General features: G+C 39.7%; 1 protein-coding gene across 1 annotated transcript in view; it reads left to right on the top strand.

The window, feature by feature from the left end:
* The first annotated feature begins 1,049 nt into the window (after positions 1 to 1,049).
* The window catches only part of LOC104285494 (serine/threonine-protein kinase TNNI3K), an 89,931-nt gene continuing 64,961 nt past the window's right edge, over positions 1,050 to 26,019 (top strand). Inside the window, exons 1-7 of the mRNA XM_009883958.1 lie at positions 1,050 to 1,089; positions 1,708 to 1,816; positions 5,782 to 5,867; positions 7,426 to 7,523; positions 11,036 to 11,146; positions 21,917 to 22,015; positions 23,494 to 23,632. Of these exons, the coding sequence (XP_009882260.1) occupies positions 1,050 to 1,089; positions 1,708 to 1,816; positions 5,782 to 5,867; positions 7,426 to 7,523; positions 11,036 to 11,146; positions 21,917 to 22,015; positions 23,494 to 23,632 (682 nt within the window). The remainder of the gene's footprint in view (positions 1,090 to 1,707; positions 1,817 to 5,781; positions 5,868 to 7,425; positions 7,524 to 11,035; positions 11,147 to 21,916; positions 22,016 to 23,493; positions 23,633 to 26,019) is intronic.

Genomic DNA, 26,019 nt, shown 5'->3' with positions numbered 1-26,019 from the left:
GTGTGTGCATACACACACGGGGCCCAGTTTGCTCAGTTCACCCTTCCAGCGAGGCGGATCATGGGGGTTTTACTACGTTGCGGTGACAGTGGATCCGAGATAAAATGCTAACAGGACAAATTACACTGAGCACAGGATTTAGTTGCATATCTGTGTAGATCCTGGTCCTCAGCTGTCTTGTGTATGGTCTGCTTGAAATATGAACAAAGCAGCGTGATTGTGCCCTTGTTCGTCTCTGGAGAAACCCTGCCTAAAGCAGGAGCAGGAGCAAAACGATCTCAAGCATCTCTTCCTTTCTTTGTAAGCGGTGCCCAGCCCAGGGCCCATCCTTCACGAGCGGGTCACGAGCGGTCCGACAGCCGGCTCAGCCAGCCGAGCTGCTGCTGCCTGCTGGGGCCAGGAGCGCGAATCTCTGCGGCGGTTCTGTACACAAAGTGAGCGGACTGAACTCCTGACAGCCAGCTCATTTCCTAGCCTAATTCAGCGGGACTTCCCTGACATAACAACATGTACAGATATTGCCAAACTGCAAAAAGTCTGTACTCTCTGATGCAACACAATTTGCACTTCCTAAGTAAAGTCCCCAGATGCTCCGAAGCCATCCCCTGTGTTGGGATTCATCTTCATGTTACAAGCTGAGATCCTCTCTGGCCTCTCCAGACTGGGGACCCCCAGCACTCCTTGGGGATCCTGAAAGCATGCTTGGGGTTCAGCTTCTTAAATTCCTTTTCTCTACAAAATCGGTAGCGAGCTGCCAAATTACCCGCTTCCCACCAGGTTTAGGTATTCAACAGATGAAAGCAAATGTTCCTGTTGAAATAGACAGTAGATTTTTAAGCAAGCTGGTTAGGTACCTTATTATTTTTTTACAGTTGACGGGACAGGCAGTTTTGCTCCGTGTCATTGTTGCATGACATTCCATTTGGCACAGGGTTTATTTTTAGCCAGAGACTATCAAAAGTATTTTTCAGTAGGACTGTCACTGCTCTTGAACAAGGAATCACATTACTGCAAGAACTTTGCTGAAACAAAGAAGATATATTGGACAAATGGGAAATTATAAATCTAGACCAACCCAAACTTGCACTGGTAATTAATGTTCCTTTTTTAAATGCAATGTACCATACATCTATCTACAAGACGCAAATGATATTTCAGGAAATAACTCATTGCTAATTTACTCTTGAGTTCAAGGATAAGGTATTGTATTGTTCTTGGTTTACAAGAATGCCTTAACCCAAACCACATATACAGTCACTAAAAGAAGACAAAAAGCTAGTAAACTAAATTTCGCTATGCAGTCGTGTAAGATTATATTAACTGAAATTATTGTGCAGATTTAACTCATACCCCATTAGAAAATCCTTTAAACTTCCTATTTTTTTGTGCTGTGTGTCTATGCTAAGATTTAGGAAATAAGAGCTAACAAATGCAACCTAATGGTTAAGTTTTCTCTTGTTCAAGTTAAAAATATTTCTGATAAGTATTCATATGTATTAGTTGTCTATGAAATCAGTATATACATGTCTATAATTATTGCAGCAAGAACAGTTTAATAGCCTTAATACTTTACTAGAAATATATATGAAAGAGTGAACAATTGTATATTTAAAAATCATGTGCTTTGGTTACTGGGACATTATCATTTGTGTTCCTGATTTGATGTGTTTTGAAGTGTTTTATGATTCGGGGTTTTTTTGTTGTTAGATGAATGGAAGAAGAAAGTGAGTGAATCATATGCTATAGTCATAGAACGATTAGAAGATGACTTGCAAATCAAGGAGAAGGAGATGACAGAACTGAAGCATGTTTTTAGGTAAAATATTCTGGAAACGTGTTTATTAATTTCTTTCAAATCAGTATTTGCTATTAAATAGTATTTTCAGTTTCAGGTGTTTTCTTATGGAAGGAGTGTCTCATGTATGGAACTCATGTTCTTTAATGTCTATTTTTGGGGATGTGTCATTACAGTTCTGGGCCAGAGTCCCACAGCATAGTACCAAAATTAGTGGCTGGTAATTACTAATGCCAATATTTTACAACAAACACCTGTATATTTTTGTAAATTAATTAGCTTTAACAGGATGTCTGATTTTGGTGTCTACTTTTCAGTTTTGCTAATGTGTTTCTTCAGACAGAAACATTCTATATATGAATATATATAACTTTCCTTGCAATATTTCCCCACAAAAACATTAAAATTTTGCCAGTTTATAAGTCAAATCATACTAAAATTGAATATCATTAATAAAACAAACTGACACTTTATATTACTACTTTTCAAAATGGGAGAAGAGGAAAATTAGATAAAAATAGATAAAATGGTAAAACCCGGATTCTTAACCACACATTAAGTGCTAAGAATATGAATATTTAATGTAATTTTAAAGACAAAAATTGGAGCAGGAGACATGACTTTACAGCAGAATAAAGTTCTGTGATTTTGAGACTTGCAGAGTTCGTCCTTCGAACAAAGCAGTCCATCCCCCATGCAGTCAGGGCCGTGCATCAGTATGTGTGGTGTGTACAGCCAGGCACAGCCGACCCGTTACAGCAAAGACAAGTTAACTAAAAGGGCTGGTTTCACAGAACCTGGAATTTATTTTTCCCTCAATTGCCCCTGAAGGAAAATCTGAAGAATAGCTGAGCCTTATATCACTATCATTAATCACAGTATGTCAGAGAAGAATTGCACAAAGATAAAACAAGTTTGAAGAATGAGATTTTATTTTTACTGAGCAAAACATTTTCCACATTAGTAAAGTGGAAGTGCCAGACGAAGGGCTGTCACCGAACAAAGGTAAACGTGACTATAATGTGTGAAAAAAATGTTCCATACAGAAGCAGTTTACATTTAGGACATAAAAGAATGGGCTTCCTTAACATGTGATACCCATCTTCTGAGGAACGCATATGAAAATCTAGACTGATGTAAGAATTAATCTACTGAGGCACACAGTTTTGGCAAAATAAGTTCCATTTTTTCATTTATAAATAAATGCTATGCTCTACTTTTATCAGGCCCATATCCTTTTCAAATCATGCACTGCTCCTGAACATAAAACACTCAGTATTGACAAGAGGTGGTCAGGAGTTTCCATCGGAGTGGTCTTTCTGACAGAGAAAGTTTTTTCCAAAAAGCTAATTTTAATGAGAAAAAAATTGTCAAAATTTCTCACAAGGAAAGTATTTAATTTTTATGTATTTAATATTTAATTTTTATGTTTTTAATATTTAATTACAATGTCCTTTCATTGGAGTTAGAATCACTAAATTCTTTACTTACCAGCACAATACTTCGTATGTCTGTAGTTCAGAGCACCGTGTTCTTCCGCGGAGGGACACCCCTGGAGGCACGCGCCCCCTGCACCACTGCATGGGTGCTCCTCCGTCCGCCGCTGCCCGAGCGGCTGCAGGGGTCAGGGCGCTGGGTGCCGCAGCACAGAGGGCGCCCGTCTGGGAGCCTGCCCTCTAAAGAACACGCTCCGGGCCCTATAGTGGCTCACTTTGCAATGTAATAGCTCTCAGACCACGCCACTAAACTGGAAACGGTATTTTCAAATTCTGGAAGTTAAAATTATTTATTTCAAAATGAAAGCCGGAAAAAAAATCGATTTCCAAATTAATTTTGTCACGCTTCTTGAAGAACAATGTGAAAGCACAGGTTTTATTCCTGGTTTAGTATGATAGCGCACGTTGAACGAGTAGGATTTCTTTTAGGATAGACTCAACTAAGAGAACAGAAGCGAAGACAAGTGTCTGGCTTTGTCTGCATTTTAAATTCTATTTAAAGAATAAGTTATTGGAATATTTATTGAAGGAAAAGGCCTAAGTGTCACCTTGCTTAACAGGGAGCATCTTGCTAAGGGGAACTTTGCATAGGTTTATATTTTAAAAGGAGAGAGAAATATTAAAACCTTATTTTTAATTGTAACTGTTTTAACTGTGTTTAATAGTGCTACTCACTCGGAATGGATTTCTAGATATACAAATCTAAGTGTTCTGCTAAACCATGATTATTATTATACTGATACTGAATGGAAAAAAACCCAAACTTCTATTGACAGACTGAAATCTGCATTCTCCACAAAAATATTAATTGCTATGTGTATGTAATTGTCAACAAATGTAATTACTTAGAATGTTTGATGGAGCAGTAACAATTCAATCTGTGCTAAAGGAAACCCACGAGACTCAACGACAGAAGCTAAAATGTTCAAGTATGGTAATCATTTGTCAATCTGTAAGTAAAAATAGAGTGATCACTTTCCTTCACACTTTTCAGAGGCTCTCTTTGCTGTTTAAAAAATAAATGTGACAGTTCAGTCATTCAGGAGTCTTTCAAGTAAAGCTATAATGCGTATTTAGACAGGACCTATGAGCAGAGGTGGGTATAGCTCTAGCTATGAGAGGTCACCGCACTCTCGTAAAGAACAGAGCATCAAATACATATTCTGAATGTCTTTTCATGAGTCAAATTTGGTATGGATCCTTTTTAAGAGTTATTATATTAGAAATGTATTAATAATAATTACTTCATTTTAATTATTCATTTCATCCTTGTGTGGCCTAGAAAGCACTATGAAATCATTAAGCTATATAAAAACGTGACACTGTACCAAAAATGTGGCAGAAAATGAAACATTAAATTGAGTTTCATTTTGTCAGTGTCACAATATGTAAGTGACATTTAGTTTTCTGAGAATGCTAAGTGCTGCAAACATGCCTTTCCTTAGTAGGCTGTGAGTACAAACTGTAATATTTTAATTGTTTATATCAAAATCAGAAATACTTGGCAACAAGTTAATGGGAAGTCAAAATGAGCATCTATAAATGATTTTAAAATTCTGTTTTAATATATCGCATTCCAGTGCGATAAACCAAAGCAGAGCTATAAAAGCACACCAGCCTGCTGAGCGTTACGGGGCCGTGCTCCTTCTGATGCCTTAACTATACGGCCAGCAACGGGTGTTGTGAGCAGAGGGGAGAGCCCCGTCCTGGCACGGTTCGCCCCTGCCGCGCTCCAGCCCCTCCTGTCCTGTCCTGTCCTCTCAGAGCGCAGACACAGGTCTTCTTAGGGCTTATTGCGCCGTTAGAACTGCAAATCCAGAAATGTGACTTCTAGAAAGAATACTTCATTCCTCAGAATGATTTAGAAACATTTTTCTTTTCATCATTGCCGATTTTTTTGTCGGTGCTTTGGTTACCTTCCTGCTGTGTGTGTGCTTCTGGAGTGTTTTCATCTAAATGTTTCCATGCACGGATTGTATAGCATTTGTGCGATTTCATTTGGGGAAGATAAACTTATTTTCTGAAAGGTTTTTTTCTGGTCTTTCTTTTGACTTGGCTTTTTTGCCTCTAGTTCTGTGCATGTCCTGCTCATAATTTTAGAACAAATACATGGATTTTTAAAATATTTCTTAGTTATTATTGTGTCAATAAAGAAACTGGTTTTGTATGTATTATTTATATTTTTAAATTTCTGTATTTCTAAAATTTTATATTCTAAATTTCCTCTTTTTTTTCTCTCTAATTTAGCTGATTTTAGAATGTATATACTGTGACTGAATAGCAGGATTGTTCAGAAAACAATAAATCTGGACTACTCACTTGTTATCAGTAAAGTATTCCTAGATTTACAGAGTGTAAACTGGTATAAAATAAGCCTCGTGTCTCAAAAAAAAAAAAATAATTGAGATTTCTGTTTTAATTTTTTTCCAAATGAAAGAAACTCTGCTAAAGAATGAAAACAGTAATCATCTGTAAAATCTCTTTTTTCAGCTCTGATGAAGCCTTCTGCAAAGTCAATTTAAATTACCGCACAGAAAATGGTCTCTCTCTTCTTCATTTATGTTGCATATGTGGGGGTATGTATTTGAAATATGATGTTCTTTAAACATTTTATTTACATGGCTATGGATTTGTTCTGTCTAATAATTGTCAGGAAGATTATATTTTCAGTGAATTTCTTTCTGTGTTGTCCATGTTGACAGTTGGATACGCGTCTGTAAGCATTGCTCTCAATTCTAATGCCAAGGGGGTTGAATCAAGTTACACTAAGCCCCATTATAGCTGATTCTTCACTCCAAGAAAAGTTGTGGTTGATAACGTAGCATGTTTTACCACAGGGATACTAATTCGAAATTACTTGTTATACCTATTAGTCAGTCAATCCATACTCATCACACAGTATTGCTCTACATTTCTCTCTTGAGTACATGGTATAGACGTCAGGCCAGGGAGCTAGTTTTGGCAATCCTTTGCCATACACACAACATCTGTTTTTCTAGTATAATGAAAATACCTGTATTTTGTTTCATGGTGAATAAAAGAAGAGTAACTGAAATGCTTTAGTGAAAAATATCAGCTGATCGGATTTTTGCAGATAGCAAATCAGAGTACATAAAAAAAGAGTGCAAGATGTCTTCTGGGATCTCATAAAAACACACTAATGTTGGAAGTTTCCACTCCGATCCACAGTGCTGCTCTGTTATCCACGTAGCGAGTCATTAGTTCATGCACACACTTTGCACTTGTGATACAATTTTCAGCCGGAATTGGTTGAAGGAGACAAAGAGAATTTTACCCTAAGCCTTCAGCTCTGCAAAGTACCTAATAATAACATGCATAAAGCATTTGCTCAATCCTAGATGCTATCATGATGGAGGACCCGATCCTGCACTGCTGAAATTACACCTAATTTCAGAGAGCGCAAGATCAAATCCAAAGATGACATCAGTACCTGGTAGCATTAGCGCGACTGGTGGGGTTGCAGAGAGGAAGTTTAAGAAAACATACAACGTTCATGAATTAGGTACAGTATGTGAACACTTGAAGGAGGGAGAGAAGGTATTAGATCTGACATTGTCCTTCATTACTGTCAGAAGTATTCAGAAGGCAGATACATGTTTGAGATCATCACTGTGCGTCAGAAAGGTGGGAGTAAAGCTGCTTGCCCATGCTGACATGCATTAGCATGCCTCAAAACCACTGTCCCTGTAGTAATGTTGTGTACAGAGGGAGAGCAGTGCTTCTGTTCTGAAAGGGCGAAAGAGTTAAGTGTCTGAGAAACCAGAGATTCTGGAAGCACCTGCTAGTTTGTGGAGTCCTTTGCAGCATGGTCTGGATGTTAAAAGAGCAGTTTGCTCCTTTAGAAGTTCAACTATCCTTAACAAATCCTTACTAAAGTGTGACCAAACAGTGAGCCAGCCATGAGTACATGGCCAGATCTGCCACTGTCCCAGTGGATAAGGAGATGGTGCCTAATTCCATTTGGAGGTTTCACGAGGTATATTTTATGACTTGCCTCAGGTCAGCAGATAAGCAACCTATTTCTCTTTGCCTTCAAACTCACGCAGAAGTTTCTTACTTCATCTGTACATTCTTTTCTATGAATGATTTTGGTTTCCAATTTTCATCCTAAAGGTAACAAATCACATATTAGAACTCTCATGCTAAAAGGACTGCGCCCATCCAGATTAACAAGAAATGGATTTACAGCTCTGCACTTGGCAGCTTATAAGGTAAATTATTTTGAATAGAACTGATGAAAAGAAATCAGAACTGAGCAACTTATTTGTCTGAACTATCTAGTTGAAGTCTCTAGTTGCTACTTCAGGTGAAAATATAAATTTCACATTTACAGTGAACATAGGAGAATTACCTATAAAGAGCCCATGCACGGGAAATCAGCACGTGTTTTTTCAATGTTGTCCATCAGGATATGATATTGCTTTAGAAATATTGATTAAATCATGCAATGCAACTCAAGATAGAGGACTGTTCTTTTTATTATTATAGCTATTAATAGAAAAAATCTCAAAGGATTTTATGTTACACTTTCCCTCTTTTTTGTTTCTTTTTTCTTGTTCCTCCTCAAGTTCCACATTCAGCTTCAATATTAATTTTCTTCACTATTGTATTTCTCTTTTAAGACTCAACAATAGCAGTAGCAAGGAATAAAGTGGACAAAGACAGCATTTTCCTAAAGATTTTTTATGATTCTTATTTTGAGATGGAGCATCTTAGAAACTCAATCCACGTGTAGACTAGCCCCAAAAGCACTTAGCTTTTTAGAAGGAACTCAGATCAAATGTAGTTCACATTCTAGACTGTAATGTTCAACCCTTATACCTCCCAGAAGTGCCACAAGGTCATAACAGCCTCTTTCTTCTGCAAAGCTCTCATGGCAGATACCATTCTGATTTGCCGTATGTTCAACGCTGATAGAAGGTTAAGTTGGCACCTGTGTGCCTCTCTTGATCCATAAGTGGCGTTCCTCACTCTCTTTCTTGCAAGAGGACGCAGACGTGGTAGGTGGTCTTTAATCCAAATACTCAATTCTAAACGCATCAGGAATCATCACAGTCACGGTCATTCTCCTCCAAAAGCGCACCTGTGGAAGCGGAGATGGTTTGCCTTCTATTAGGTAATAATCTGGTAATTACAATATTTGTCCAGAGAGAAGACCAAAGTCTCCCTTGGGGAGAATTCCAACTCCCAGTGCCAGTCAGCAGGCCACCGCTGTCCTGGAGCGAGCACGCATCCAGCTTCCCATGGAAGTGAACAGGGGGGCATCGGGAGAGGGAGAGGGAGGGGAAAGCCTAACATGGGTTCAGCAATGACCGTATTGCCTGAGACACACGGCATACGGTCATGAGCATTGTTTGTGCAAGGAAGACACTGAAGCCCCAGTGTTTTAGCTGTTGTAGAGCAGGATAGGAGTGGAAAGAAAGAAGAGATGCAAGCAGCAGCTTTGTAATTTTGTCTCAAGATGGAAAGAAAGACACCCCCGTATTTCCAGTGTTTGCTATGGACAAGCTAAGCCAATTTCCTGCTCCAAACACTGGATTTCATGAATCCCATCACTGGAACTCTGAATTTGCCCCAGGTGTGTGTGGAGAGCTGGTCATTAACTAGGCTGAAGACTCAATCATGCAGCCAGACACCTAATAGTTATGATATGCTGTGGATGCTGCGGATGCCTTATGCTCTGCAGCTCCATGGCTAAACTCTGTGTATCTGCACCATAAGCTACTTTCCTCTCCTAGTTAATATACCATGAGCACTTGCTATATCTTGCATTACATCTTGTAATTCCTATGTTAGTTTAGTTTTACAACCACTGGTACCGTTTAGATATGCAAGCTGTAATATGATGACAATAATCAAATCTTATACATCACGGAATTAAGTGATAGTTTACAGCAATCATAAAAGAAACTTTCCCCTATGTGCAGTGTTGCATAATTAGCCAATTGCCTAGAAGAATTTCTCTGCCTTCCTTTAATGTTAATCCCAGTGAATGGTTTCCATTTGTTAATTTAATTGAAAAAAGAATTCTTTGTTTAATAGGACTTTTATAACAGATTTTTAGGATGTTTTCATTACTTGGGAATAGTTTTCATTTTGCTGTGAAATCTTGTTTTGTCTGTTTTCCCTGCACTGTAAAGTTGATAAATCCCTCACATCCACTTAGGCAAAAAGCTATATCAGCAACTTATTTAATCACTTGAGTCATGTGATAAAATATGCAATATCTTTTCCAGGTTGCACAAAGCTAAGCAAACTAGTGTGAGTTTGGGGATGTAAAATAAAATGCAATATAGCGTTTCTCCCGTAAGTGACATTTTAAGACTTTAAGATTTACTACATATTACACAATGACAGCTTTTTTGTTGTATTATAGTTCTTCTCTAAGTAAAATATAAAGGAGCCTAGAGATACCTCAGAAAAATAAAGCAATGTAGATTGAGACAGGGAAACTTCTTGTGAAATGCCTTCACTTCTTCTTATCTATAAGCTGCATATTTTGTGGCATTTCATAACAGTGAGCTGGACTGAGTCACTAATTACAACAGAACATTTCAAAATAATTCACTCAGCCTGTCTTCACAGGCTGCATACTATCCAATCAATTATGCAACGAAGTACCGTGTTTCAGGGTCTAAAACTATTTGGTAGGAAAAGTGATATAAACTTTTATTTTATCCATTGTTATCGAAGAGAAATTCCTAATATTTCCTGAAAATAAGAAAACCATTTCAATATGAACAAATGTTATGCTTTCACAGACGTATTTTAACTGCTGCTCCTCTGGCATTGGTTCATTCTTGCCCTTCTTTTAGTGTCTGCTCTGAAGAGATAGAGAACAATAAGGACGTTTGGGGCTTTTAGCATCTCTTTTCCCTCTGTGTTATCTGCATTTCTTCTTAGGAAACAATGAAAATGAATTGGAGAAGGCTCATCTCTGGGCTGGATGATGGAAGGCAGATCCCCCAGAAGTTAAAATTATGATAGCTCTAGTTGGTGCAGTCAGAACAAGTGATGGTGAGAAAGATGGCTTCTCTGCGAGTTCTGCCGATGTCTGCAAACAAAGCATTTCACTCTCTGTGTTTAATTTCACTGTTTGTAAAGGAGAATTTGTTAATCGTCATCTTGCCTGGGCATTACGACTCTTAATGTGTTTCTCAATTTTATTTTTATTACTGTCATTTGACAGTGCCCATTGCTGTTTGTATACCTGGAAGAAGTTGTAGCAAAAATTGTGTTACAACAGGAAAGAAGTGAAATGATACGAAAAACAAGCTTACAGTTCAGAATTTGGCATACGTACTATATATTTACTATATACTATACGTATATACTATATATTTATCCTGGGAACTCTTCAGATGCCTTTCTTCTATGTTAGGTACCATAATGTTTTGACATTTAAACAGTTTGTGTGAGCACTTAATAATGGCTTGGAGACTGAGAGATCTTTAAAGACATCATAAAATCAGAATAGGGGCTGGTTTTAAAGATGCAGGCATTAGTATAGCAAAAGAGAGAGTTCTGGCGCCCGGGACAAATCTTCCTTCCACTCCTTTCCTTGCACTCATGTGCTCCTGGGGCCATGGTCAGCCCCTTTTCTTGAAATGCAGCAGTGCAACAGCTGGGGAGACCTAGGCATGTACAGCTCTCTTTGGCTCCCTCCCTGCAATTGTTAGAGCCGTGTCCCAGAAATAACAAGTTTTAAATGCGTGCCTTTTAGGACAATGCAGAACTGGTAACAGCGCTGCTGCATGGTGGAGCTGACATTCAGCAAGTTGGGTATGGAGCTTTGACAGCCCTTCACATTGCCACAATCGCTGGTCATCATAAGGTACGGTTCTCTTTTTCTGTACAAGAAATCATATAAGTGAGTGCTAATATTAGCAGGTCATTTGATTTTAGATGTTAGGTTGATGCCTTTCAAAACAGAACTCAGAATTGGTTTAGTACAGCTAAGTTTCATTTAATGTTTTGTACGTTTTGGGAAAACCACATCTGTGCACTTTTACATTGAACAAACATGCACAAAGGACAGAGATCTGTTTCTACACCTCTTACCTTTATATAAATGTCTTTAGTAGCAGAAGTGCTAACCCGTAGCTGCATGATGAAACACACTGACTCATACATGTCAGAATTTCTGAACCTGGCTATGGAGCAAGACTTCCAAATACTGTCTTTCTGAGTGTGAAGGAAGCACAGTAAAAGAGGTTTTTTCCCTCTTCTAGGTGTCACGGGCTCTGCTTCACAGCTCTGTGATTTTCACTTCAGAAAGGGACAGAGGTTCTCAGTTTAGAGCTATTTTATACTTAGGATTAGCGCAGAGAAAACTGTTGTCAGGGTAAGTCTAGCGTGCATCTCAAGGATCCATATTGATAACTCTCCTATGGGTTGGAGACATCACTCTAGGGAGCAGGGTAAGGAAGAGAGGGATGAGATTCCCTAGATGCCTATAAATCAGGCCCTTCCCTTTCTAGTCACCCTGTCAGTCATGAATCTGTTTTCTTATCATTTACCACCTCAGTTCAGTCATTTCACACATCATCTCATTTCTGTCACCCTGGCAACAGCTCACTCAGTGTAATTTATTTATTTTTTTTTACTCTCTTAAAGTACTGGGTGTGCAAAATTACCTTGGTAATGAAGGGTTTATGACTGTAAACGTACTCATGAATTCAGATACTTTGCTTTTTATCTCCTTTGGGTCCATTAAGCAATCAAAGATTTTGTCCTCTACTTGAGTAAAAGTTTTAACTTATACAGAGTGCTGGACTAATTTATGGAGACAGAAACATCAGAATTCTTTAAAGAGAGATAATCAGCAACAAATGCATGAAAAAATAACTAAGTACAAAGGAGAAAACACAGATGATATTAATACTTGCCTTTAAGCTGTGAATTTGGCCGTGTGTCTTAGACTTATAAATTCACTTCGAGTATAAGAGTTTGGCTGGATGATGAACAAAACGCGTGTGCAGTTTTCAACAGAAAAGAAGAACCTCCATGTATGTACACGGCAAGACATGTCTTATGAACTCCCAAGTTAAAGCAGTCACTGGGCTTATTGATGTAAAGAAAGCCATCTCTTCTGCCTCATTTTCAGTCAACCAGCTTATACACATACACACGCAAACTCTTTGCTATACATATGCATATAGAAATAGTTACCTAATTATACATTGAAAGAGAGAAAAGACGTCTCCTTTCAAACAGGCAGTTTTGTTGGGGAAATAATGACTCTTTAGAAATTTTCTATACTGTCTCAAGAACTCTACCAACATTTAAATACCTGGTCTGAGAAACTGTGAGGCTAGCCACAGAAGGTCAGCTGGGGAGAGGTGATACTTCTTCATTCATGCAGTTTAGATTTTCTTTGACTTACTATTTCTTTTTGGTCTGAAGAAATTATTCAGATCTCTGGGCCAGTAACTAGATGCCAGATTTTCTGTTTTATTTAGGCTTTCAAAGACGCGGACAGATCCCTACTGGAATTTTCAGTTAGGATTTTAATTTGCAATGAAGTTAATTACATATCTGGATTACTTTGAAGCTTTTGAACATGCACCAGGCACCCTTTGCAAATTTTTGCACGTAATAGCTTTGAGTATTTCACCTGGTGTGTTAACTGCATGTATACATAGGCAGAGGCAGTACCTAGCATCACAGTAGGCATTGCAGGGCTCAAAGCTCTTTGGAGTCTGTGGACACTGATACAAATAAGAGTATACACCAAGAGTAAAGTAGTCACTGGGAGAAACAAGCCACACTTTGCAAACCCGGCTCTGAACAGCTTGCGTACCAGTACCTTTGCAAGTGCCAGCGAGAACAGTATACCCTTAGTAAGTGTTCTTAGTACAGCTTGGCTGCAAAAGGCTGCCTAATTGTGAGAGTGAAGGAGGCAGAGGTGTACTGGAGCAACAGCTTTAGCGCCAGTTAGCGTCATGAGTACATGGTAAATCACACAAAGGAGAGAAGTTGTGTCAACGTAAAAGTTCTCACCAATTTTAATGGAAATATATGTTATCTTGTTTCACCCTCTTAAGGACTATATAGGTAGCCTATGTGTATATGTATACATATATGTATATCTATATATATGTCTATGTCTGTGTATATGTATTTGTGTTGGGGGGTGTATGTGTACTTTGTGTGCCGGGACCTTTCCCAGACTTGTGGGCCACCATGGGCAACCGAGGATACTGGAGAATTTAGCTTTCCATTGCAGCCTCCAAACTGGTTCCAAAATGATTTAAATCCAACAGGTATGTTTGCACTTCGACAGGATGCATAAAGATACAGTTGGTGACGACCTTGCATTACCTAGAGAGTGTGTGTGTGGAGAAGGTTAAACTAAAGAAGGTTAAAACAATTTATGGGTGATCACACCAAGGAACTCAATTAAAAAGCTGTTAGTCTTCAGTCTTTCAGTCAGCAACTCCAACAGCGACCAGGGGACAAATCGAGCTGTAGCATCTGTTTTAGCCAGTGAGCAAGGAAGCACGTTAGCGGGGCAAGCTAGCCATTTCTGTCTGAAGGTCAGCTCTCCAGGTGGAAGAACGCCAGAGGCTCCTCGGTGTGTCTGCCCACTGGCGAGGCTGAGAGTGAGCGGGGATGGGGGTGTCTGCGTTGCAGCGTTACATCCCTGAGCTCACGGCATCGTGACATTCCTGCAAGTACACACACAGCTCTTTTCATGAGCTTAATGGAAATCCTCCCTTGTATAACCTATTACTAAAAATCAGATAAGGAACCACCATATCTAATCATTCTGTGGAATAATTCTAATGGAGATATTAACCCGAGTCTTAACTCTTTAATGATCTTTTCCACTTTTATGGAGTACGTATTTAATGTTTCCTGTGTGGAAAATACAAACTACTCTTCTCCCCATTGGGGTTCCAAGTAATTTTTTTAATGTCTGGGCCTCGTCTTGCAAATGTCAGAGGAAGGCCTGCTATTCGTCTCATGTCTTCAGCTTCTCCTGAGGTTATTGAAAAATAAGGGTGCTCAGTATCCAACAAGGATAAGACCATTAATGTGATAAGAAATAACTTATTGTGAGCGGTTTTGAAAAGCACCTTATTTCTTGGGAATGATCAGATCTTTATCAGAAGTATTCTCCATATATGGAGTGGGACTCTATATAACTCACTCAGTTCATCTGCTGGCCTGGGGACTGAAGATTTATAGTCCAAGTGCAAGCTTTTTCTTTCCTTCTTTGTATAGCTTTGAAATTTTCAGTCAGCTGAGAAGCTCCTCTGCTAGGTTAAATAACTTATTTTGTCCACAATTTCATTAATATTCATGGCAATATGGAATAATTTTTTCAACCCCCCCTAAAAAATAGACTAAGTTTAAGAAAGAGAAAATACATTTTTGGTCATCTTCCTAATTCCAATAAGATAAATAATTATTTATACCATTAAATAAATAAATAGGAGAGGTATACACACCAATCTCTGCAATGGTCTTTTGCTGCAGAAGAGGACTGACTATATTTAAAAGAAAGACAGAGAGAACTGGGGAAAAAATTGCTTTGTTCCCCATTTCCCTGAAGAGTCAGTCTATGGCTTTCACTCGCCACCACACCCGAAACCACTAGAGTGATCAGTTCTCTGAAATTAGGACACTGAAGACCATCAGTGTCAATGGGATGTTCCACTCATTTGAGCCGGTGTGGTGTATAAATATTTCATCTGCTGTGTGACAGTGCTGTATTTTACTTCACCAAAACTATGCTGTTTGCTTATTTTATATGTTAATGGAAATTGCAGTTCTCAATGGGAAGAATGAAAAATTAATGAAAAATTATAAAATAAGCTGATGAACATATTAGAAACATCACCAAATAAGTTTAATAAACCTCTCATTAAGTCTGCTATTTTGAAAACATTATATGTTTCCAGCCCAGGGAGGTCATCGCTAAATAAATTATGCATGTGCCTCATACAGATTTATGTGTTATCCAGTACTACTGCACTGGAAAACCAGTATCATTGCCTATTTCATTTTGTAAATTAAAGTTGTCATTCTGAGATTATAACATCTATGGGTGCGTGAACTGGACTGAGGGTTGCAGGCAGAATGAACCAGTGCTACTTAATTTTTGCAATGTGCAAAGCTGAGAATCTGAAGTGTGAACGTGTTTGTAGCAAGGGCCTGTTGGGGAAAAGGCAGTTAGTCCCATCTTACAGATTTTCTACAGTAATAAATCCCTTTTCATTTACAAGTCATATGTTACATCAGCATGTTTGCCACCTCCTGTCTTCACTGGAATTTTGCTAATAATAGGAGTAGGTTCAAATGATTTAAAAAGCCTTGAAACATTAAATTTGTGTGAGCCTATTTAAATGGTCCACAAAGTCCCCATTTTCTTCTTTCATCCCCTGCATTTTATGCTAGTGCTGCACCTTCCCAGCCCTTTGTTTTATCTGACACCAATTTTTCAGACATTTTCAGAATCATTCTAGAACCAGGAATGCATAAATGGTATTCACACAGCATCAATATACGTGGCTGCACACCTGTAAGATAACGGGGAATCAAAGATCCTCAGAATTTGCCTGTCTGAGGCTCCAGGCAGCGGCGAAGAGGACTGCAACTCACGAGTTTTGAATTTGATAGCTATTTTTAATAGCTACCAAACAACCGCCCAGATTGAATGAAGCAAAGGAAACCTTTTACAGCCCACAAGCGGGAACATGAGGTGTTTGGCAAACTCAAGCGAAAAAGCATCGAGTTGTGGCTCAATAAAGCAGATTGCCTTCAGCTGATGAAGCTAACTTGTCTGCGAACAGTGACAAACTTGGACCACACGTTTCTCCAGCTGTGCTTTCTCCCTGAGAACGTCCTGTGCAGCACATGTATGTGAGACCCATTTTTAAGCTAGAAGAAGTCAAAGTAAATGCGACGTTTTAAAACTATGGTATTGTTAAATTCACAGTGATCTCTTTGTCCAGAACAGTTATCTTTTAGTAATATTGCACAAAAATATTTAAACTATTCTGTGTTTAGCATCTACCAATATCAGCAAAATATATTAAAAAAACCCCAACATTCTTTGGCTACCCTGTACCAAAATCAATCCTGGGGAGAGCATTTTATTTCAAGACACCAGTACCTGTATCTTTCATTAATGATTTATCTGTGACCTGTTTCATCTGGCTGGAACAGCTAAGATAAAAGAACATGCAAAAGCTTATTGTTGGTCTGATGTCTATCCTCAAGTCTTACAGAAGAGCATATATTAAATATTTCAGTAGATATTTTCCTAAGAAAGACAATTAATTGTACATTCATCAGCAAGTTGTATTTAAAACATTCAGAACCCCCTTTAGCAGTTTCTTAATTCAGTCTGATAGACGCTGTTCTAAAATTCTTACAGATACACAGAGAGTTAGGACTTATAATAACTTAATGCAAAGACACTTTGCAGGACATGACTGATCATATCTACATTTGCTAAATTGGAGGGAATTAGGAAAATGCTTGCCACTAATTATATTTTTCTTTTAATAGCTTAATTAATAAAAGAACTCTGAAAATCATGATAGATTCTTTAGATATTTTAGTGTAAGGCGAACAGAGGCTAGCACTGGTGCAAAGGCCTTAATTTTTGAAGTTGTCTTCTCATTTAAATTTCACCTGCTAAAAAGTCGATAATAATTGATTTTATTTTCTTAGAGGATTTCTTCTCCCTTGCCCTTGTCCAAAAGACAAAGTCTTTATGTCATCTGTCCTGTGTTTTGTTTTGTTGACTCCTTCTAAGCTTCAGAGTAACCTAATTAATTGTCTCTGAAGTGAACATAATTGACTTGAATGTTCAAAAATCTTCTGAATAAACATTTCCTAAGAGAATTTAAAAAAAAAATACAAAGCAAGAGTATTGCTCAAAGTATTCAAAGTATCATTTTGAATTAAAAATTGGTTATGCAAGGAAAAGAGCAGTTGTTTCCCTCATTCTCCTGCCTGTGCCCCTGTGAGCCAGCCCAGGAAGATGCCGGCCACCTCTGCTGCCGTGCCGTGCCGCTGGCCCGCGTTCAGCCTGCTGTCCACCGGGGTCCCGAGGTCCTTTCCAGCAGAGCTGCTCCCCAGCCAGGCTCCCACAGCCTGTGCCGTCGCAGTAGAGGATTTGTGTTTGTCGTTGTTGAACTTCATATGGGTCATGTCGGTCCGTTCCTCCAGCCCTCCCGGGCCCCTCTGGATGGCAGCCCCACCCTCAGGTGTACTGAGGGCATAATTAGTTGTCCTCTGCTACCATGACAAGGGTGCACTCCACTGCTGCCTCCAGGACTGTTGCTAAAGGTATCAAACAGGACAGGGCCCAGCACAGAGCCCTGCAGTACTCAACTTGATAGTAACCCCGAGGCAGAGTACCACTTTTAAACTGCTACCCTCCAAGCCCCATCATCTAACCACTTTTCCACCCACCTAGCTTTGCACCCATCCAGACCGTAAGGTCTCGGCTTTGCTACAAGAATATTTGGGAGACAGTGTTTAAGACCATGCTGAAGTCACAGTAAATGGCATCCACTGTTCTCCCCTCACCCAAAACTCCAGTCATTTTATCGTGGAGGACAATCAGGTTAGGCAAAACTTACCTTCGGTAAATCTCTGCTGACTGTATGCAGTCACATTGAGGCATTGAGAGGTCAAAGATCTCTCCTCTACTGTCCCCTCCGCTCCCCTCCCCTCCTTTCTTTTCCCTTCCCTCCAGGCTGTGACGTTCACTGGACCTTAGCTGACCATTGCAGTTCTCCGTTCTGTTGCCCCCTTGCCCCACCAAGTAAAGTCAGCAAGAGCTGCTTTCTCTGCAGCTTGAACCTTTCCCACAGGTTAGGAGCTGCACTTTTAGTCATAGTCAGATGTCTCCTGAGGATAAAAATCTTTTTTTGGTCTTTCTGTAAGAATTTGAAGCTCTTTTTGCATCAGAAATTTTCCCCTTACTTTCTGAAGCAATTTTTTCCTTATACATCGCTCCGGCACACCTACCTACTTGTAGTGCTTATGACAACTTTCAGTGTTTTCCAAGATTCCATTTTCTTTCTTAGAAAGATAGCTTGTCTGTGGAACTATCAAGATTGTCTCTCTACCCCTCTCATCTTTTACAGTTGAGTGGAGTTTGCTTAATATGACTCACAAAATTCTTTTTATTGGGGGATCACAAAGTAGCTAGCACAGGTGCCATTTCTACAGCCTGGAAAAATGTGTCAAAATTCATCTGGTTTTATGTTTATCATCGAGAAGATCCACCTTGAAGCTTGTAGACGGATCTAAATTTTGAATTCCACCTTCCAAAGAGATTAAGGATAATCAGAGTTGTGGTCACATCCCTGAGTGTGTGCCTCACAGTTGCGTACCTAAATTAAAATCAGACGGATCCAAAGAAGTTTCAACCATATTCTTGTAAAAGCTACAGGTCCAGCCATCTCTTTTCAGAGCCACCATCTGCAAATTCAGTTTTATGATAGTAGTTTGCTGGAAAATGTCTAAGATTAATTACTCGGAAGTGGCCAAGCCATTAAATCACAGGCTATCTGGCCCTGCGTTCCCCACCTCTGGTTCACCAAGCTACTAGTATGCTGAAAATTGTCTGGATGTGGGATGCACAACGGAGGGAGTTGGTTGTATTAACCAAGTAGTAACTGAGCGTGTTCTTTATTTACCACCTGAACACATTAACACACTTAGCTTGTGCTAAGGCTGTTACTGAGCTGTTCTTCAGCTGATATAAGGGTAGGCAGCTTCTCTACAGACCTCAGGAGATCTTTCATAAGATTTTTTTTATGCAGTCAAACTTTTCTTCAAGAACCATAGCAACAGGATGCACAGCAAAAGGATGTCAACAGACGTGAGCTTTAGCAAGGGAAATTCTGGCTATATATAAAGGGGATGAGGGGTTCACAATGAGAGTGGTGCACCACTGAAGCTTTTCCAGAGAGGATGCAGAACCTCCATCCTTGGAAATAATCAAAATTCAACTGGACAGGGCCCTGAGCAACCTAATCTTTGAAATTTGTCCTTGCTTTGATCAGGAGGGGGGACTAGACACCTCCAGAGGACCCTTCCAACCTCAGTCTTTCTATGATTCATTGTCTCTATCCCTTTCAAATGTGAACTTTACTTTCCCTTGGGGGCTGACCAGCTGGAATGCAGCTTTGCAGAAATGGAGGTAGGAGTCCTGGTCGACAACAAGCTGAATATGAACTAGCAGTGCGCCCTTGCAGTAAAGCCATCCTGGGCTGCACTAGGAAGAGTGCTGCCGGCAGGTTGAGGGAGGTGATTATTCCCCTCTGCTCAGTACTGGCGAGGTGGCACCTGGAGTACTGTGTGCTGTGCTGGCCTCCCAGAGAAGAGACACAGGGACATACTGGAGTGGGTCCAGCAAATGACTGTGAAGGTGGTTCATGGATTGGAGCATCTGACATAGGAGGAGAAGCTGGCAGAGCTGGGATCATTCAGCCTGGAGCAGAGAAGGCTGTGGTGGTATCTTATCAATGTGTACAAATACCCGAGGGGGGGAGTAAAGAAGAGGGAGCCAGACTCTTCTCAGAGGTGCCCAGAGACAGGATGGATGGCAATGGGCACACACTGAAACTGAGGACATGCCATTTAAACAGAAGAAAAGGCTTTTTTACAGCAAAGGTGCTCAAACACTGGAAGAGTTTTCCAGGGAGGTTGTGGAGTCTTCATTCTTAGACACTGGACAATATTCAAAACCTGACTGGACATGGCCTGGAGACACCTGCTCTAGGAGATGCTGCCTTTTGTGGGGGCATTGGACTGGACAATCTCCAGAGCTCCCTTCCAGCCGCAGTGGTTATGTGATTCTGTATCATGCGCCGGGTCTGGCTATGGCTGCTTGGGACGCTATTCGTCACCAGGATTGCCTTCATTCAGGAGTCTTCTCACTCCCGCCAGCTCTTGCCTTCTCCCTTGCCCCATGCTTGGAACTCATGTGTCTCTGGAGCACCACCACAGCAGCCAAAGACAAGCATCAATGTTTGTGGGGCTTGTTTGTGATCTAACTCACAGACAATGCTTACTGCTTATCCCATTCACATCAGAATTGCGTCTGTCCCTGCCTACTATGCTCCCAGGATACTTCTAGCTTCTGGAAAATAGTATTGGGCACAAATGGCCAACATTTCTCATCATTTGCACTCAGAGAGGTGCTGAAGAATAATTCCATAGGAACTCACCTCCTCCAGCCTGTCTTCAATGGAAAGGCTTAGTCCTTCCAACACCTGGGTGCCTCCTATAACGTGCTGGGCCTGTTGGAGCCTTCGGGTTCCGAAGAGACAAAATCGGCGCTGCAGTGCTGCTTCCAGGGCAGGCTTACCGCTGGTATCATCCTGAAATCACTAAAACTGATGGGGAATAGTCACACTTGAATATGGCAGGGAAAGGACCTTACACAGGAAATGTATTCAGGCAGTCCCATGGGAAAAATGTATTTCGATTTAAATTGTGTAAAGAAATAATCCCTGTACGCTAATGTTGCTTGGTAACAGGTTTGCATTCTCTCTGAGTACTTGAGAATGACATGGATTCAAATGACGGTCCCCATTGTTGGAGGTGTGAAATGATTTGGTGGTCTGAGCTTAGACAGCAGTTGACAGAAATGTGCATCGTCGCAGTTGGCATGAATCGCCATCACCAGTGGAAGTCTCAATGGGGTGGTGCAGGTGTAAATAGCGTAGCATCAAAGCTGGCCGTTTCCCCTTCTTTGCCATTTCTTCCAGTTGCCAGGGAGGTGCTTCCCAGTTGCTCACTGTACTGTGGGTGAGTCACAGTCCAGCATCTTTCATCATCATTAGACTCAAAAATTAACATTCATCTGAATAATACGTAGAACTACTCAAATAATCCATGGCACAAGCCCCTTGGTGTGCATAAAGACTCCCTTGTGCTTCAAAAAAATGAGCAGCCTTTAGGCTTCAAATGTTAACCCAAAGTGGTTTCATTCAGACTTCTATTTTGACAGCTATTCAGAAAGCCAGTGTTTGATAATTCATAGCTGTCCAGGAAAACATTGGCCTCCCGAAAGCCCCAAAAAGTGGAAATTTGAAAGAAAACACTTAGGTTTATTTATTGAAGCCAAAGGGCTATTATCTTCTAAAATACCACGAAATCTTTACATGCTGAGGGAATTATGCTTGAGGATTTACCTTCACTCATTTACATTTAAAAGGATCTTTCATTTGGGTTTGTTGTTTTGGGGTGGTTTTTTTTTCTGCTTCTAAAACCTCTGATAGGTTTACTGCTCTTTGTTCATAATGGTTAAAAGAAAATTAAAGGTTATTCTGAGAAACTCCAGACAGTCATTTCTGTGCCTTTTACCTCATAAAGCAGTCTTTTTACTGGCAAACACATTTTCAGGTTTATTTATGAAGCATCAGTGACATTCAGTGTTCAGTTAAAGTACTGTAAGTTAATCACTTTTACATGTTGTACACAGTTCTTCACCTTTATAGCTTGCTTGTTTGGGGCTTTTGGCTTTATTTTGAGCTGGTGATGCAAGGTTTTGAAATCTCGTTTCACTAGCTGACCACATGTATACAGTGCTTCTGATTGGAATGCTCTCTTTGTGTCCTTCCAGGCTGTTGATATTCTGTTGCAGCATGGAGCTTATGTGAATGTTCAGGATGCAGTTTTTTTCACCCCGTTGCATATTGCTGCGTATTATGGCCATGAACAGGTAACTACATGGGGGAATTTCAGAGAGCTGAGAAGCGGAACAGTGAGGCTATGATAGGTTTAGCGTTAGACGTTTTTGCTTTACATTCCAGAAGGTCCTACCCTGAAAAGGCCTCACATTCTGAAGTTACACTTGTGAGTCAACCTCTGGGTGCTCCAAGAGTCTGAATATCAACAGGAAATGTTTACCTTTTAATCTTCTGTGCTGGACCCCAGCAAAAATTATTATCTTCCCCTCTAGACCTCTTGAAGCAAAAGATTGTCTCATTAGCTTTGGTATCCTACAAACAGACTTGAACCCAAGGGCATATTTCATGTGATGTTTCTTCATCCTGCATTTCAGAGCTTGCATAAGAAATGTGCGTATACTTTCTTAAACCTCTCCGAGGAAGTGAACATCACTTCCCTGTAATAATTAAGTGGCACTTCTATTGTTTTTTCCTTGGAATTCACAAACTAAATTGTAGCCACTTTTAAGGTAATGGAAACAACAATCATTTAGAGAGCAGGATCATGTGCACATGACAAGTCCAACTGTGCTTGCTTCGCTCACACACATCACAGACTTACTGAAACAGCATGTGAAGTTCTGACCAAAGCTGGCATCGAACTTCCCAATTCTTTTTCTTTTGCTAAAGTATAATTGACATATGGTTAATCTAGAAGTCCAGTCATTTGCCTTGCATAGCCCTTTTATGTGAAACGTAATAATGGGTCTATTTTGGCTTATGCAAGTCATTCCCTATATGTTTCTTTGGCTGAAAGCATGTATTCTGGGATATTTTCAAGTTTTGAAGGGTGACCTCTAGGTAGAGTGTATTTTTCATTTCAGTGACGCTTTACTTCAAGTTCCTTGAGGGGTTGTTGTAGGGAAACTTTTGAAAGAACAGAGTCCAGATGCACAGATGATTGAAAATGCTCTTCTTGTGTGGCTGAGTGACAGCAAGGGTGTGAACCACGGGTGCGTTCCTGAGAGCTGTCTCTTCATACATACGCACCTCATCATGCAGTAACATTAAGAAACTCCTTGCTTGTTGGGCTGAGAGATTAGTTCGCTTATTTGCCATAAGCCACTTCTGAACAAATAGTCACAGTCTTGTGAAATTATGCTAAAAGCACATATGGTGCTCTTGTGATAAGAGGCAGCGTTCAGAAAGGGAGCTAAGGCTCTGACACTTGCGGACTTTGAGGGCATTCGCTTTATTATGCTCACTGGTCAGTTAAAGAAATACATGCATCTTGTGTCTAGCCCTTTACCATACATAACATTTTAGAGAATGAATGAGCACTCGCTTTTGAGAATTTTAATATTTTTATAGATATGTAACTTAAAAATGAGTTTTCTATTGACTTTCCTCTCCCTGTTTTAACTTTGAAGAGATGCCCGCATACATTATTACCCTATGCAATATTCTACCTGATTTTGTCAAAAGATTTATTTCCATGTGATATTTTAATTAGCCTTGATGAAATATTTAGGTAACCCACCTCTTACTGAAGTTTGGAGCTGATGTGAATGCAAGTGGTGAAGTTGGAGACAGGCCTCTCCATTTGGCTTCTGCCAAAGGCTTTCTCAACATTACAAAGCTCTTGATGGAAGAGGGAAGCAAAGCTGACGGTAAGAAAAAATATCTTAAAAAAATAACTTTAACATTGTATTTTATAAACAGAGTCAGCCCTGGAATCTTGAATTTAGCTTCCTAACACATACTCACTGGGTGTGTTTGTGTTGCCTTTGGCAACTGAAACAAAAAAATAACAGTGGGAGAGTTTTTTTCACTTCTTAAGTATGCTCGGTTTGTCATCTCACCTGCATTCTGTTTCCATTAATAAGTTAGAAGTGAAAAACAGCAGCAGAAACAAAATTAAGATTAATATACAAGGGTAGCTTACTATTGCGACACTCATCCAGTGAGAGGACATGCGGCGGTGGGGTATGTATCTCCAATCAAAATGACTTCAGTACATAGTGAACTCCTAGTAAATGAGATACAGATGAAGGATTTTAAGTGAAAATTATAGAGCAAGTAATTTAAAATAATTCAGATGAGAAATTGTAAATGGTTCACAAACAATTCCACAGAAAATGGAATCTTTTTAGCACATGCTTTGTTATGCTACACAAGCTTTATACGCTTCATTGTGAGACATCTTCTATATGAGAAAGTTTGTGTGTGAGAAACGTAGTGGGTTGGACAGATACAAAAGTCTATTAGCATTCTTTTGGTATTCTGTGGAAGTTCGGAATCTGTGCATTCTGTTTACAGGTGATCTCACGCTGATGCCAGTAAGACTATAACATTACAGTTCAGTGCTCTATATTCTGCATGTGCCACAACTGAAATTATTTTCCATTGTAATTAATATTAGCATGCAACTAGTAGTACTGCTGAATTCTTACGCTTGCTGCTTTGTTCCCTCTCCTTATGCTGTTCCAGCAATGTAGAAGGCACAAAACATGCCACACTCCAGCATTACTTTTCCATCGCTGTGACACTTGCATCACAGGCATGTGCATACCCACTTGTGGCCGCATCCTACAAAGTCTTATCAATGTTAAAACTTAGAGGTCAAATTCTATGCGTGTTATACATATTAATGCAGAGGTTCTTACATACTAAACAACATTAAAATTATTTGGAAATTTGTTTCTTATCCTCAGAAGAAAAGAAAGAAAAGTTTTTTGAAAAGTAACAGTGCATTACTTGCAAAAGTAATGCCCTTTAATACCTCTTTGAACCGCATCATTACTCTTCTTAACTTATATCTACAATAAGCGAGGTAAAACCTTGGTCCACTTGAAGTCTATGGCAAAACTTCCATTAATTTCAATGGGGTTAGGATTTTGCCTAGGGATATCACAACTTGATCTTGGGAAAGCAGAACTGAAAAAACAAGAAACAAAGAAAAAAACCCACACTTTTGCTGCAAGAATCCTGCATGTTATAGAAAGAACAAGAAGGTATCAACATTCTTCAGTTGCTGCTTCTCGATCTGGTATCCCATATGATGTCTGGTTCCATTCTATGCACATGGCTACTCATGAATTCAAACCAATAGAGCGTAACAGGGGACGGTTGAACAGTGGTGCTGTACAGCCACATTTGAAAGCACGTTAAATTGCCAGGCTCAGTTCTTTCCTAATCTCACCCGGTCAATACCTCAGGAGAGGACAGTCGAGTGGTCATTTTGCTCAAGTTCTGTGTTCTCAAGCCTACAGTCCTCGGTGCTGACTCTGTGAAGCACTGCCATTCCTTAACAGTTGTGAAAGCAGAGACGAGAGCCCATCAGGCTTCTTCATGCTCAGTATGCCCACGAGTAACAAAAGCAGCATCATTCATGTACCCTTCTTCCTACTCCACTGGTGGCACCAAGACTGTGTTTCTCCCCAGTTTCCTTTTCTTTGCTAGATTTTAACAGTATAAATTTATCATATTCTCTGTGAGTCTTGCCTACAGTACACACATCCTACTCACACAGTAAAAAAAGCGTGGAGGGAAACAGCATGACTCAGCTTTGTAAGTACTTTTTTCAGTAGTGAGCTCTTGATGTTTCAGTCTCAATGTGTGTGCACTGAACTGATATAATTGTAGTAAAGTGGGGAAAAAGAATGGATGTTCACTCACCATAACAAGGCAGTGGGAGTTTCACTAACAGTTAGATAGTTTATTCCAAAAGGTAAAGAATCTGGGACACTGTTTCAGATTCTTTTCTTTAAATTCAGAATCTTCAGCATTGGGAAAAGAAAAAGAAGACTGGAAGCGGGAAGCCTTTTACTCACAAAGTAGCACAATTTGAAACTTGGTATAAATACAGCAGCAGAGGAACAACTCTTAAATGCCTAGGAATGAAACTAATTGGCAAAATAACCTGAAGAAATTTTGGCAGTATTCTGTGCAGACCAGTAATTGGTGTCATAAACTCGAACGGTTTCTTTTAACATAACCTGACTTACTCGTTGATCAGCTCTGAGGCCATGGCAACTGAAGAAAAACAGTGACCACT

This window comes from Charadrius vociferus, unplaced genomic scaffold (genome assembly GCF_000708025.1).
Source record: "Charadrius vociferus isolate BGI_N301 unplaced genomic scaffold, ASM70802v2 scaffold423, whole genome shotgun sequence".
NCBI lineage: Eukaryota > Metazoa > Chordata > Aves > Charadriiformes > Charadriidae > Charadrius > Charadrius vociferus.
Note: the sequence above shows the minus strand (reverse complement) of the source record. Positions and strands in the feature narration are given on the sequence as shown.